We start from the raw sequence: 14,804 nt of genomic DNA, 5'->3' as shown, positions 1-14,804 counted from the left end.
GTTCGGCTTCCAATTTTTTTAACACCCCTTTAGGTCTGACGGCCCCATAGATAGCTGTGGTTTTTATTTCTTTCTTAATGTAGGATATTTGGATGGCGACAGCGAAGAGAAACACGGAAATTTATGATGAGGTGAGAGGTGTTTTCCATCCATTATTACGTGTTACAAATTGGAAAAGAAATCCCTTCTTTTCTTTGTCATAAATTGAAAGAGAAAAAAATCCTTTCGAATGGACCTTCTCTTTTTTAACAAGAACTAAATATTTTAACATCGTTGGACTGAACCGAAGTCGGTGACTCTTTGGTACGAACGAGCCTGTAACATAACTGAATTTTTTCAATTCTTTTTACTGCTTATTGCTTTACTTTGTCATGCTTTTAAGATGTTCACCTGTTCGAAACAGCAAACGATACTATATGAAAGCGAAGGGAGGGGCTTCGGACCAGAAAGTGAAACGTGGGAGTCCTCAAGGCATGTTCCACTGTAAGATTTTCCGGTTATAGATTAAATTATTTTTTCATCATAGAGCCGGGATTTTATGAGACTTTCAGTGAAAACCTGTGCAGTAACCAGTCCAACTTATTAAAAAAAACGTCAAGCTGACTACTTTGTAACAAACGTTAACGTGCAATTCTTGTAGCTGCTCTTCAAACTTTCACTGATTGTTTGTTATCATGATGTAATGTCTCAAACTGTGCATTTAAAAAATTCATCTTACTCGCGAAAGTGAAACGAACGACACAAGTTATGTCATAACATGAATTGCTTGCAATGTGAAATTTCAAATATGGTTATATTTGATCAGTTCTTGCTATGATCGATGGAGACAGGAAGAACTGGAAGAATTTCTGTCTTAACAGGTATTCCATTGTATTCCAACCGACCAAGTTCGCTCGTTTGCTGATCTGAACACATACAAGGTAAGACACCAAACTAGCGCCCAGGTTCTCACTTCTTCAAATCTGGGGGGTTAAAAGAAGTGGGCCTGAGAACGAGTTTGGGTGAAAGACATGACAGAGAGGTTTTCCTGTACACAGCTGTCGACATCAAATTGAAATCAATGTAAACACTGAAGGAATTTTCACACTTCAGTTACGACTAAATGAAGTGTGACCTGCATTGCTGACGGTATTTTGCCAGCAGAGGGAAATTTTGTTTTGCGGAGACGCAAAGACGAGCATCAGACGGAAATAAGCCTCGTTCCTTCGGAAAACTTCATTGCAAGCTACTCAAACTAAATGAAGTATATGTAAAGTTATCTTCCTCCTTTCATTTGCTCGTCATTAAGAGTTGATGGAAAGAGTATTTTTTCAATATTTCGAAAGGCACGGCCTTTCTTCTTAAGGGTATGTTTGAGAATGACCCTGTGGCAAGAGACGTTACAATTTTAAAACAGTTACAATAGATACCTGAAAAACATAGGGTAAAGTTACATAAACAAAAACGTTAAAGAGGTATGCCTCTCTAGTTTTGCGTAGGTCTTAATAGGTCTTAATAGGAGAGATGAGACATGAACATTTTTCCCGTCTTTCATCCTCCTAAGTTATGTTAATTTCTCATTGTTACGTGTTTTGTTTTCGTTTTCCACGTTGTGACGTTAGCTATTTTGCTCATGCCTATTGAGCATGACCAGTTGTATTTTCAAATTTCCTTACCGTGAAATCAGCCTTGCTCTTTTTTAGATTATTTGTTGTACAATTTTTTTGCTGATTAGATCCTTCACTACAGGGACCGGTACTTTTATTTTGTCGCGGTGGTCCTTGCAAACGCAGCTAATTACTGGTTTTTACTGATGGAAAGAGGCCAAAAGATGCTACATTTTGAGATTGAATTAGAGGATGAGTTTGGACGTGATGACATTTCGAATTGTGACAATTCGACAATCGATTCCTGTTTGAACTGTGATGTGAGCATGCCTTCAGTTACTCAATCTGTAGAATTCTTAATTGTTTCAGAGCCGCAAAGCCCTTGCCACAGAGAACCCAGGAGAAGCTCGTGCTCGTCTGCGGGACACCAGAGGCTACCTGGTTCAACTGCCCCTTCACTTTTTAGAGAAAGAAGACCTTCGGCCGCCCATTGGTTCCTCAGAATATATGGTACCGGAAGGAGTTTTTACGTGAATATTTATGGCCTGGCTCGACTAAAATTTAACATAGGTGCATGATGTTAGTTGTGCTGCTGTTGTTGTTAGACTAAAGTGGAATTCATTATGAGTTAGAGATGACATTACCGTTAAACCAGACCACTCTTTTTAAAAAGCCATTACAGTCGGTTTAAATGGTAACTAGTTTTAGCTGAGGCTCCAAATAGGAAAATTCAGTTAGCAATTTTACTTAGATGTTTATCTGCATTTCTTAGTTTTTAAACTGACATTGATCATGTGCTGGAACAACACAAAAATAGAAAGGGTAACGCCGGAATAGAATCAAATTATTTCAAATTATTTAAATTTCGCTTGCAGTTTTGTTTTGATTTTTTAAGTGTCTGAAACACTGAAACTGAAATATCAGTATTGCATGTTTTTGTTGTTTTTTTCTGGTTTCTGGACTCTTTTACTGTGATCGTTTTGCATTTCTATAGAGCAGTTTTCAATTGTGTCGGCGTAAATCGAGTCTGCTTTGGTTTTGTTTTACTACGGTTTGTGATTGGTTAGGAAAACTTGAGCATGTTTCTCAACCAATCAGGAACAAAAACCAAAACCAATCGTGACTTGCTTGCACGCGTTTTCCCGCGCTTGGCGCCGGTTACACGTATTTGCTTCGAACTCTGATTGGCTCGTTGCACTGTTCACATTTGTTGTGACTCGCCAGCTCACTCGCCAGAGTAATTACTTTGTTTTGGTTTTACGACACTCGATTGAAAACCACACTAATAATATAAGGGAAAGGTTTAGTTAGGATTTGTATTTTTAACTTTTTGTACAGTAGCGTCTGACCGTCGAAATTCACAAGTTTTGAAAAAGATAAGATATTTATTGAGGTTTTTATAATTTAAATTAATATATTGAGTACTGATGTATTTTTCATTGGAGGGGCTTACATTTTTATAGCCTAGGAAGACATTTTCAGCGAGCAGTTTGATATAAAGTGCTTCTCAGAACAAATTTATTTTCGTCTATAAATTATAGACGAAAGCCATTGACAAAGGTCATTGAATTTTTTCTTGCGAGGGGGTACAAATTCCTTTTTACCTTTCATCCCTTTTATTTTTGCGGGGATTAGAATCCGTGAAAATCGTGCAAAACTGGTTACTTGGTATTATTTTCGCGAGCGCCTTACCGTGGCCACCCAACAAAGTTTTTTTTACAAGTTGGCCAACCAGGATACGCGAATTTGATTAACGGTCACGCCTCCTTGCAAAGTCCAACAGGCAAGTGACGCAACAATGAATTATTGAAACATGTCGTTTGTATTTTATGGCTAACTGGAAAAAAAAAAGTTTGTTGGGTGGCCACGGTAAAGCGCGTCGCGTGGTGGTAGCTTTTTGTTCAAACTTTCACAATGTGTTTCTTGATATTTGAAAGTTTTCAACATTTTAGCTTTCAAAATTATATAAAAAAATCAAATTTCTAGCAATAAACATTGTCAGTGCAGGTAAAATAGTTTTTCGGGTCCAAAATGCTCTCGGGAGTTTCAGTTGAGAAACACACGCCAGCTCCGGCTCAGTTGTGTTGAGCGTTTCACCGGTCAGTCGAAGAAGTCAAGCCTGAACAGTTTTTCGGGCTTTGTTTGCTCATAGAACTGCGATAGGCTTTCATTCACTGAAACACATGATCACGAGAGAGTTTAGTATAGTGTACGCAGAATTAGCAGTTTATTTGAGAAGGAAATGAGGAGGAGTACTATTATTTTTAGATGACGTCATAATCAATATCCCATTATTCATGGTATAAATTATCTGAATTATGTCTTCTCGTCTCAAAGCTCAGAACACGGAGTCTTTCTCAAACATATTCACTCATTGAATTGTAAATTATTTCCGCCATCTTGTCGTACCCTTTTGCAGTTAAATGCACCCAGTCACTCCAGAGGCTTGCATCGCGAGGAAGAAAAATCTCGCTCGCTAAATCAGCTAGAATCACTTTCCCTTTGTTTTTGGCGGCGAAATCTCGCAGCAGTTCATTTATTTTGTACTGTGCTTTCTTTAAATAATAACATGTCCCAGCGCCTATACATTCCCTGTCCGGAATAGTAACGGCGACAGTCCTCGCTCCGTAATTATGGGTTATATTATGAAGGTTTGTTAAAGCGTGGGAAATAGACTTGTAATCGCCCAGAAAAGACATATTTCGGTAATTTCGTAAGTCGTTTGTACCTCCGAGAATAATCACCCAACTGTATCCAGTCCTCGCATCTTGAAGGATTTGCGTTAAACGCGGCAGCATTTGATCGAGTACTCGCTCGCCTGGGATACCTGCGTTGTGGACTTCGAAGATAGGTCTTATGGCCCGTCCAAGGACCGTGTGATCGTGAAAATCAAAGCGTTGTTGTAGTGTCAATGAATATGGATGGCGTGTTTTTGATAATTTAGTTTGTTCCAACTGTCTGTTCAGGGTACCCGCAGTCAAAGAATCGCCAAAACACAAAATCCGAATCACATTTTCCGTTCCTGACAGCTGTCTTGATCGCTTAAGGGACCTTAAAGCGACTAAAATAAAACAAACGAGTATTACCAACAACACATAGCGCAGGGGTACAAAGCGTTGCTTGGTCCACAGTTTGTTGAACATGTTGACGACAATCAAGCACGAGTAGCAACGGATGAATTTATTGTTCGCTCGGATGTTACTAAAACGAGGAACGGGGAACCGGGAACGGGGAACGTACAGCGGTAATCCCTATAAGAATTCAAAATAGGCTATTGGTGACCGCCATTGGTTAAGTTTCACAACAGGAATTAAGAGTGATTGTCAGTAAAAATCAAAGAAATCGTGGCTACGGTCAAAAAATCGATTTCGCTCATACTTTGTCAGTTTGAAGACCTAGGTAAGTAACTGAAGGATATAGAGTCTGTAGTTTTTCTTTAATATTCCATATAACGGCAGAAAACCACGAAAAACGGTCACCCTACGGCAACCTCGGATTTCACCTCGAGAGAATCGAAATATTACACTTTTCAGCTTCTCAGTATACAGACGTTTACATAGCTGCGAATCTTTCCTAGGTATAATTGAATCATGTTGAATACATTGATTATTCGTCAGTAAAAATTAAACAGCAATTACTTTCATCTCTGCTCGTTTGTGAGCAAACAAGTAGACACGCCTTTCTTAATTGCGCACAAGTCTCAGAATAATCCAAACTCAGCGAGGAAAAAAGCTGACCGGTAGTGGCTCAAATGCTCTGATTTTCTAACAAAAGACAGTTCAGTCATTTGCGGTTTAGGATCTAGCAACACTTTTGCACGAACGCCGATCAAAGTTCAATAAAATTACAAATTTCTTAATTTTTTTTTTTTTTGAATTTGTCCATGGATTAAACCACTTGTAGAAAAGAAGAAAAGACGTCAACCTGACACTTAAAGGCCCGACCAAACGGATGCAACTTGTTCATGAAACATCGTCCAACATTGTTGAGTCCAACATGTTGCACTCGTTTGGCCATCATCAGTTGTATGATGTTAGATGATGTTGGACGAAGTTTGATTTCCATGAAACATCGTCTTCAACATCGTCCAAGATTTCCTTGTTGCATTCGTTTGGCCACGTGTTCAACATTCATGCCCACTGTATCCATGGCGATGATTTATTATTTATATTTGCTTCGCGCGTGCGTTGCTGTGTGAGTGTTAAAGCTACAGGATGACGAACGATCAAAGTTTTGAATCTCTCAACGAAGGAAGCTTAAACACGAGCAATATCTACTCAGATAAAAAGAGAAAGGGCAAAGAACTAGGGAAACTGCAGAGGTCGATCGGTCTCTCGCCATTTTTTGGGTTTGTTTTCTATGGATTCTGGGTAGATTTTGGTCCCACACCCTTGAGCCTAAGTGTTGCATGTCTAGTTTAACACTGTGCAACATCGTCCAACAATGTTGGATGATGTTGCAATTGTTTGGCCGGGCCAAACGAATTTAGGTTCAAATTTCCTCCCGGACCCAGGTAAATTTTAGATACCCCCTACTGGACTCCCCTCAGTGCCACCTGTCCGTCTTAGCCGAAGGGAACCTGAGCACAAGGCCGTTTGACAGCAGTCCCCTGCTTTAACTGCCTTTGTAGTCAATGGGAAATGGGGAATATAAAGTGTAAGGCACTTTGCAAACCAAGTAACATTCAATTTATTTACAAAAAAATTTACAGTCAATCCAGGTCACGCGTGAACAGTAATTCCAAGAATGAAATGAACATTCGAATTTCTCTCTGTAATGTCCGACGTGTGAATGGAATGTTGGACATCTCTCAGGAAGTCGTTCCGAAAAAGACGCATTAACTGAAAAAAAGATTCAAAATACTTGGGAAACAATTGTTATTCTTGGAATATTCACTTTTGCAATGTAAAGAAAAATTCATAGCTTTATACTGTCAATAAGCTAGGGAAATTTATACGGGAACTCTGAAATCTCGTTGGCGATTTTGAAAACTGACATGTGAATTTCAAAACTCCGTTCAAATTTCAAAAATATCGTTCACGCTTGACCTGGGTTGACTGTAAGGCTAGCTATTTTCGTGGATATCGTGATTAAACAACCAGGCGTGACTATGTTTAGAGAAACAAGATCACTATCAAAGCATAAAATACAGGTGCCACTTATGATCTATCAATAAAATAAATAGGTTGTGTGACGTGTGATCGCCCATTTCATTGTCTGCTTACGTTGATTTTAACAAGTTGACTGAAAGCACATAGCTAAGGTGGTAAAAACGTACAAATTGTACGGCGGCTTGGAGTTCTCACAAAGATCGAGACCGATGCTGGAATCTCATGGCATGTGGTCCAGAAAGACTCAGTACTGGTAACATTTCTCGATATGTTTATTTTTGCAATGTTTAGATGTCTCTTAGTCGCGCAGTATACCCTTTTGTTATCTCACATGGCTTTAAACCAAAGACGCAAAGTTGTCAGGATTTTATGTTTCGGTGATTCCTTGACTTTCGGGTTGACAAGCTCAGTGCCTCACCCATACACGGAAAAGCTTCAACAGTATTTTGACTACAATAACCAGAGTACGGGGACAAAGGATCGTTCAGGGCATCGCCATATTGTGCTCTACAACGCAGGAGTTGCAGGAGAAAAAGTTCAAGAAGAAATGACTCGGCGGCTTTGGGGCATTCTGCGAGGAGCGGCCGTGAAATACGACTGGGTTATCATTTTAGGTGGGACAAATGATTTGATCAGCATGCCGAGCATATGGGCACCTACAGAGAAGAACAAACTAAAAGACGAGTTTGCTATATTTAATGCTATTCATCAACTCCACACGTTGGCTCACAGATCGGGGGCTAAAACCGTTGCCATGACAATTCCCGCCTTAACGTGCGAGAAGGTGAGAGCAACGAGTCAAATACCTCCAGTATTGGAGGTCAGAATGAAAGTGAATGAAAGGATCAGAAATTTTGCCGCAAATTTGGCGGGGAAGGTTCTCCTTGCTGATCTTGACAAGAAAATGTTACTTCCTCGAGACCAAATGTTATGTAGTGATGGTGTTCACTTGACTGCTCCAGCCTACGACAGAATGGCAAAAATAATATATGATACGACAAAGGATTCTGTTTGAAGATCACACGAGACACCCAAGTCTCATTAAAGTATTGGAAATTAGCCGATAGGCAATATGCCACGCTGCTAAAATACTTCTCAATGTTTTTTTTTTGTTCGTTTAAGCTATCGGTTTCGCTAGCCTAAAATGACTCAACTCGCAGGGACCATTGATGGAATGATTTATACATTTTAGTGTGCGAATGATCAACTTTCAGCTACCCTGTGAGTCGAGGCAATCGGTCGCTGTGGCTCTGTGTATCAAGTCTGAAATCTCAAATTGGGGAAATCTAACTCGAAATGCCAAGTTCAGTAATTTTTGTTCGAAGGAAATTTAACATCAGTCGGGGGACATTGATGAAAGTGAAAGGAATCATACCAACAACGAAAATTGATCATTTGCACAACAAAACAACAACAACAAGAAAAAAACCCCCACAAATTTGCACTTAATAGCATTTTAATGACCAGGGTTAAAATACACCAGGATTTAGTCTACAATCTCCTGAATTTAATGCACTATTGGTTAAGTTATGAACCTGTAACTAAATATCATCTCATCTCGTCTCATCTCATAAACTGATTTCAACAGATTTTACACGATTAGTCATCACTCGCAACAATTTAAAAAGAGAAATTTCATTTAGCCTCTCAGCCCCACTAGACACTGGATAATAGTTTCTTCACCCTTTAAGCCCCAATTGTGATCAACATCTAACTTCTACTTACAAAATCACTAAAATAAAATCTAGCAACGCCTAAGCAAATTCTCCCAATAAATTATTAACACCATGAGAGAGACGGAAAACAGAGATGTTGATATTGGGGCCTAAACGGCCAATAATATTTGAAGAGCAGTTTGCTTGCAGATTAGTTTCCATGGATACACCGTTAGACTGCAGGGCCCAGTTGTTCGAATTCCGATTAAGCTAATCCTGGATTAACGTGAACTTTGATGCGAGTTTAATTACTATTAAATCAATGAAGATTCTTCTAAAAGATTTTTGTCCTTCAGTATTGACGTAGACTTTTCTTCACCTTTAGCTTGACATTAGCCTTTAAAACCATTTTAACCGGCGAGATGAAAACCTCGATTAACTTTTAATCGGCTTTCAAACAACCGGGCCATGGTGTCTGAAGCTATTATACATCAAATTAACAAGCCGCTTTCATTGCAGTAGCAGTTGCACTGAGTGCACAATTTTTGGCAGGGATGTTGCTGGCCAGAATGCAGGCTCCTTGTATTTTCTTCCTGCATTGGGTCTGGACAGAAGAAAATAAAAGACAGCTATCTGCAGGCCAGGGTTTTGCTTTGAACCTTGACAAAAAAGCTTAAGGTTTCAGCTTTCTAAGCACATCATAGCAAAGGAAACAAAAAAAATCAAAAAATTGATCATCATCATCTAACAACAATTTGCAAAAACTGTCACTCATTCACCCGCCACTGTTTGAACACAATAGTTTCTGAAAGAAGACGAAAATCTAACTGTTTGCATGTGAACGGCGCAACTGATTCCTTGCCCTCTTCTTGCTCACAACAGACCAAGGACAAGAGCAGCGGTCACTTGACAAAGACGGCTACTTTGGAATGTTTGACTGTACTATAATATTAATTTGTTTCTGGAAGTAGACCACCTTGCAAGGGCAACATTAGGTTATTTAGACTTTACAATGATTTAACCGAATACACTTTCAAACAATGAAATGAAAAGATGAATTAAAATTGCCACAAAAAGAGTGACAAAAGCTCTGGAGCAGTGGCAGACCTAAGGGATCCACTCAATTTATTTTAAAATAAAGTTCACCTCCCCCCCTCCCTTTTCTTACTCCTGCCTCTCTTCTTACAGGTAACTCTTGGTCTTCTCTTTTGTAGAGCAATGTACTTGGGTTCAGGTACACCACAAAAGAAAAAGAAAAGTTTTCTCCAATTTCCTTCGAATAGTCATAGGCAAAGACGATGAACAGTTACTACTTTTAAACAGCTGCCAAGCTATACAAGAACAGCTCATCACAAAAAGTAGTCAGGTGTTCTGCGAGTGACGTGAGGCTCTCCTCGTCTTGGAGCAGGGTCGAACTGGAGGCTGTAAAGACAATTAAGCTAAAGTCAGTAGTGATTTCAAAGCAATGATTGCAATCATTATTAACAACTACTGAAAAGAACTGCCATCCAACCTGTGTTTGTGAGTCGAAAACTCAATGAAGATCTTAAGGTGCAAGAAGCCAAGCCCTCCATTGTCAACCAACAATGCGTAGTATACGAATTTAAATGTAACCTGTGCGATGCAGGATATGTGGGGTATACGCGTGGGCACCTGCATGAGCGCGTAGACGGACACAAAAGAAAGTCGTCTTCAATTTACAAACATTACCATCTTCAACATAATGACCAGATACCACAGCGTTTTTTAGAACTGTTTCACGTTCTTGCGAAATGCACCAGCAAATTTGATTGCCTCATTCATGAGATGCTATTCATACGCAAACTGAAGCCAGAACTGAACGTGCAAACTGATTCAATTCGCGCTAAAGTATTTGTTTGACCATCTATTAATATGTTAATTTTCAGCTCTAGCCTATTTAAATATCCGCGTTCACAAACTGATTTTTTCTCTTGATAATGGAGTCAAGATGACTCCGAAACGTCGAACCTTAAATCTCTCTGTAATTTTTACTGAAAAGTAAGCTCCTTATAAGAACTGAAGAACACTTACAAGGAGTATTTGAGTGCATCGTCTAACTCCATTATGGCAGCTTGATTTCCACATCTGTAACAGTAGTTGGGAGCACTAAATATTGTAACTACGTTTCTATCGTGACACCAGTTGTATCCCTGAAAGAGAGAAACAAAGAACAGATTTCACTTACATGAAATTTAAAACCATAGCCAGCTATACACTGGCATGTCTTGGAAGAGTGAAGGTTTAGAAAACAAGCCTCTCACCAAAGATTTAATATAAAAGAAAATCTTCCAAACTGCACCTTTTCATAGATGCAGTTTTTTTTTCCAGCAATGCTCCAAAGACTTATACAAAACGGAGAAAAAAATTAATGTTTGCTTGTGAACCATATGGTGCAAGACAAAATGTTGGGTCTTCAGACAAGTGAAGCTTAACTTTAGAACAGACATCCTGAGCTACATTCCTTTCAAATTAAATTGCTGCTGAAAGAGTAATATTTTATTGTGGTAGCTGGAGTAAACATGTTAGTATTTAGAATGATAATTACTTCAATCAGTGGGTGCTTAACTGAAGTCATATGGAAATAAACTCTAACCTCCATTACAAGTTGATGAGCTCTTGCAATAAGAGTGAGGCCATTGGTGTGATTAAATGTTTCTGATATATCTTGACCAAAGGTGTATCCAGCGCCACGAGGAGAAATGCCCCAGCCACCCCTGTCGTCTGGGTCACTCCACAACAAATCACACATTGGACCCTAAAAGGGAGACAGAAAATGAAGAGAAAAAGGGTTAAAGAATGCTGCGATGAATAGACAGCAGCATACAAATATAAAAATACATCTGACAAGTGCCCTCATCATTGCAGAATGATATCACTTACTATCATAAGATTGTGTGATCTATTCAAATCACTGGGCAAAACAACAAAAGAAAGAGATAAATCGTAACGTACAGTGTATTTGTGATTTTTGAACTGAGTTTTCATTCACACGAAAATTCAACTGATATTCACATGAACAGTTTACACACAATCCCAAACTGTGATAGACAGGCTGATGGCAACTCAGAAACTGCCTATTATACATGAACAAGATGTACAGACCTCATGTGGAACTTCCTGGATACGATCAAGAGCCCTAATGTGGTCCAGTGTATCAATCGATGGAGATAGGCCTCCATGAAGGCAAAAGATCTGCGATATAAATCAATGGAAAGCAATTTAGTCTTGATTTATTATGCCATTGAAGCTATAAGAAAGTGAAAGCAGTGACATCACCATTTATAATTAGCTCTGAAAATACCAACTGATACTCTCCTGCCAAAATACAAATAACTCTCAACAACTTTGCAGAGAGTTTTAAGGTAAATGGAAAAAAAAATAATGTTACCTGGGAATCAACTAAGGCAGTCAATGGTAGGAAGTCGAACAAATCTGTGAAGTATTTCCAAACATTGGCGTTGCCATATTTCCTGAGGCACTCATCATAAAATCCATACACCTGGGTGATCTGCCGACTTTCATGATTACCACGCAAAATTGTTATTCTGTGAGGAAATCGAACCTACAAAAAGAGAATCAATAAATGAGAGACCATAACAGTTATGTATGTAAGCAGTTGCAGTAAGAAAGCCTGAAAAAAAAAATTGAGAGAGAGAATAGCTCATTTTGATACTGTCATATATATTAAGGGGTGTGTGGAACAAGGCCCTAAATGATTTTGATGTAAGGTCAAATTCTCCTTTTGTTTCACTAGTGAATACATGCCAATTTGGAAGGAGAATGTAGCAGTTTATTGGAAGTCACTTAGGGCTTCCCTCCAAGCACCCCTTCATTTTTTTACCATTCTCAGGAACAGAAAATAATCCATGAAACAAGTCAATGACACAGTGATTTGCTATGTCTTGAGCTACAGAGCAAGAAGCTCATCTGAATTCTGGCAGTTGAATTATGCTTTGTTTACACTTGAGTGATTACTGGGTTTGCATTCACTGAAGTCAGGTTACATTTAAATTGTGAAATTGTTTACACTGGCTCAGAGAACCACCATAAAAACCTGTCAAGGAAAAGGGTGAACAGGAAACAATCTGTCAAAATAATTTTGCATAGGATCTGGCAAAATCAACTGATTCAATGTGTATTGTTGAAATGCGAACAACTGAAGAATACATCATAATTTGTTTCTTGCCTTTTTAGTTTTCAATAAGAATAAATTCATGGATCCTGGCAACAAAATTTTTCAATGTCATTCAACCACCAGACACCAAAACAATCTGAAAACTGGATGTGTAATAAAACATGCCACTGCAAATGGATACATCTGTCATCTTGACCTTGTTTACAGAGCTAAATCATGCAGTAGATTTTCCATTGTTTCGGGCAGTGTTTACCAAAGTATTATGATGCTTACACCCTAAGAAATTTACCTAAGGAAGTAAATTCTGATACCAAAAACACTGCTCTTGTGTCAACAGTATTACTTTGGCCTTTTGATGATGTGATGCATACAGCTAGCCATTATGTCTGCACGTTTGGCCAAGAGGTTGCAACCTCACACACAATTTAAATTATTTATGAACAGGCACATAAAGATCTGCATAAATCGCAGTGTGACATTCAACATGTATGATGTGTCAAGTAACAAACAGAAAGGATAACTAAACAAAAGTCTAATAGTAAACTGAGATGCCATTCCAGAGAATGCAATCCATCTGTAATATTAAAATATCATATTTCACTAACCTTTAATGTAACTAGGAGAGTAACAGTCTCTACAGAATAGTACCCTCTATCAACATAGTCTCCCATAAATAGATAATTTGTATCTGGCGACTTTCCTCCTATTTTGAATAGTTCCATAAGATCATGAAACTGGCCGTGTACATCTCCACAAACCGTCACAGGACATTTCACGTCTTGAACATTCGATTCCTTGCTGAGAATTTCTTTTGCCTGAAAAAGGAGCAATGTTAAAATCAGATTCACAACCTTGAAATAACCTTCATGTACATGTACCCATGTAAAACAAAAGTTCACAAGGCTTGTGTAAATCAGAGATGCAAGTTAATGTATGGCAAAGATAGTAGGGCTGTGACCTCTGGATTGCTAGTCTCCTGGTAAGGGGAACCGCGAAAGTAACGATCCCGTATTGACATCACAGCTATAATATCCCCAGTCTCCCATCTTGCTCGGTATAGAATCCCACCAGAAGTGAAATTTGACGTTTTTATATGCCTTAAATGCAGGGGAGAAAATTTGATAAGGAATTTTTTTTTGATATTTTTAATAAAGAACAACATCAAGACTTGATCAAGCAAATTAGAAAAAAAATGTCATATACACTTTAACGCAGCTGTAGCGTATGTAAAATCATTGGGAAGACATCACACCCAGAACCCCACAAAAGGATTTCAACTAGAAGGGGGTCAAGGTGACATTTGGTGACCAGGCTTTTGGAGAACAATCAATGTTTATACTTTTTCATGTGCAACAATTTGTGAGATGGCCCCATTTGAATTTGAGGATATATGGACCTGCTTATCCCTTTCGCCTTCATGCACGTCTGTGGCACCACCAGACTAAACCCAACTGATGAATGTGTCATCTAATCTAACCGTGTACTACACTTTTTGAAGCTGTGAAGACATCTCTAACGCCAAGAAAATTGTATTATAAAAGAAACAGCACATTTTTTGATCATGGGTGATTTTTTTCAGTGACCAGGCATTTCAACACAGCCTACGCAGTCTTGCATCAACGTAGGAGACAACATGAACCACGACTCGACTATTCTTGGGCATGACAGAGCCTTTTAACCTCAAAGCAGCGCTTTTAATTGAAAGTTTGAAAAAAAGATTAAGTTCAAAAAGTATCTCTTGATTTATTAAACACAAAAAGAGTACACATTCACGACGTGTTACGAAATAATAATGAGCCAATTTCCCGTTTCGTAAATTTAAGTACTTAAACTGGTGCATGTGCCGAATATTCAGCTCATTTTGCACAGAAGAGTCCGCTAAAAAACGTTCGAATCATTTGTCATCGTCTTACTTTTTTTTCATCCACAGCCACAACAAAAATCCCACTTAGTTGAACTGTTACAAAAAGATGAAGAAAACCGGTTTACCTTGTCGCAGAGCGTTTTCACTTGAGCTTCGCTGAGCTGTTTGCATTCCATTAGCTGCTCGATCCATGATTCTAAATCTTTTGCTGTTGCTTTGTCGTCCACCATAGTCGCCGTTCAAGTTCTAAGAAGTCAGAGGAATGTTTAATTTATTGGTTTCAGTACGTATAAGGGACGCAAGATGAGAAAAAGTCACAAAAAAGTGTGCGTCAAGCGCAACTACCTTGTATATTACTTCAACGTCCCAAAGTAACTATGGCGGTCAACATCGGCGAAGGCACATGTACGTAATATGCCAAATATGGGCATG

General features: G+C 38.8%; 4 protein-coding genes across 4 annotated transcripts in view; 2 read left to right on the top strand and 2 right to left on the bottom strand.

Annotated features, from left to right (window-relative positions):
* Positions 1–3,892, top strand: part of LOC146470069 (phospholipase D1-like) — a 30,031-nt gene extending 26,139 nt beyond the window's left edge. Inside the window, exons 27-29 of the mRNA XM_085122175.1 lie at positions 84–131; positions 861–920; positions 1,956–3,892. Of these exons, the coding sequence (XP_084978301.1) occupies positions 84–131; positions 861–920; positions 1,956–2,120 (273 nt within the window). The 3' untranslated portion in view covers positions 2,121–3,892. The remainder of the gene's footprint in view (positions 1–83; positions 132–860; positions 921–1,955) is intronic.
* On the bottom strand, positions 3,797–4,752 carry LOC146470068 (uncharacterized). The gene has a single exon (XM_085122176.1). It carries the CDS (start codon positions 4,727–4,729, stop codon positions 3,944–3,946), a length of 786 nt encoding a protein of 261 aa, XP_084978302.1. The 5' UTR covers positions 4,730–4,752; the 3' UTR covers positions 3,797–3,943.
* Positions 4,753–6,940: 2,188 nt separating this feature from the next.
* Positions 6,941–7,846, top strand: LOC146470067 (uncharacterized). The gene has a single exon (XM_085122174.1). The coding sequence runs from the start codon at positions 6,966–6,968 to the stop codon at positions 7,710–7,712; it is 747 nt and encodes a 248-aa protein (XP_084978300.1). The 5' UTR covers positions 6,941–6,965; the 3' UTR covers positions 7,713–7,846.
* A 289-nt stretch (positions 7,847–8,135) lies between these two features.
* LOC146470066 (serine/threonine-protein phosphatase 2A catalytic subunit beta isoform) lies at positions 8,136–14,791 on the bottom strand. The gene is made up of 8 exons (XM_085122173.1): positions 14,718–14,791; positions 14,498–14,618; positions 13,114–13,323; positions 11,762–11,935; positions 11,476–11,565; positions 10,967–11,128; positions 10,405–10,523; positions 8,136–9,774 (listed from the first exon to the last, which is right to left on the bottom strand). The coding sequence occupies exons 2-8, from the start codon at positions 14,600–14,602 to the stop codon at positions 9,702–9,704; spliced, it is 933 nt and encodes a 310-aa protein (XP_084978299.1). The 5' UTR covers positions 14,603–14,618; positions 14,718–14,791; the 3' UTR covers positions 8,136–9,701.
* Positions 14,792–14,804: the final 13 nt, after the last annotated feature.

The sequence above is a fragment of the Pavona decussata genome, unplaced genomic scaffold, assembly GCF_977016875.1.
Source record: "Pavona decussata unplaced genomic scaffold, jaPavDecu1.1 SCAFFOLD_114, whole genome shotgun sequence".
Taxonomy (NCBI): Eukaryota; Metazoa; Cnidaria; class Anthozoa; order Scleractinia; family Agariciidae; genus Pavona; species Pavona decussata.
Note: the sequence above shows the minus strand (reverse complement) of the source record. Positions and strands in the feature narration are given on the sequence as shown.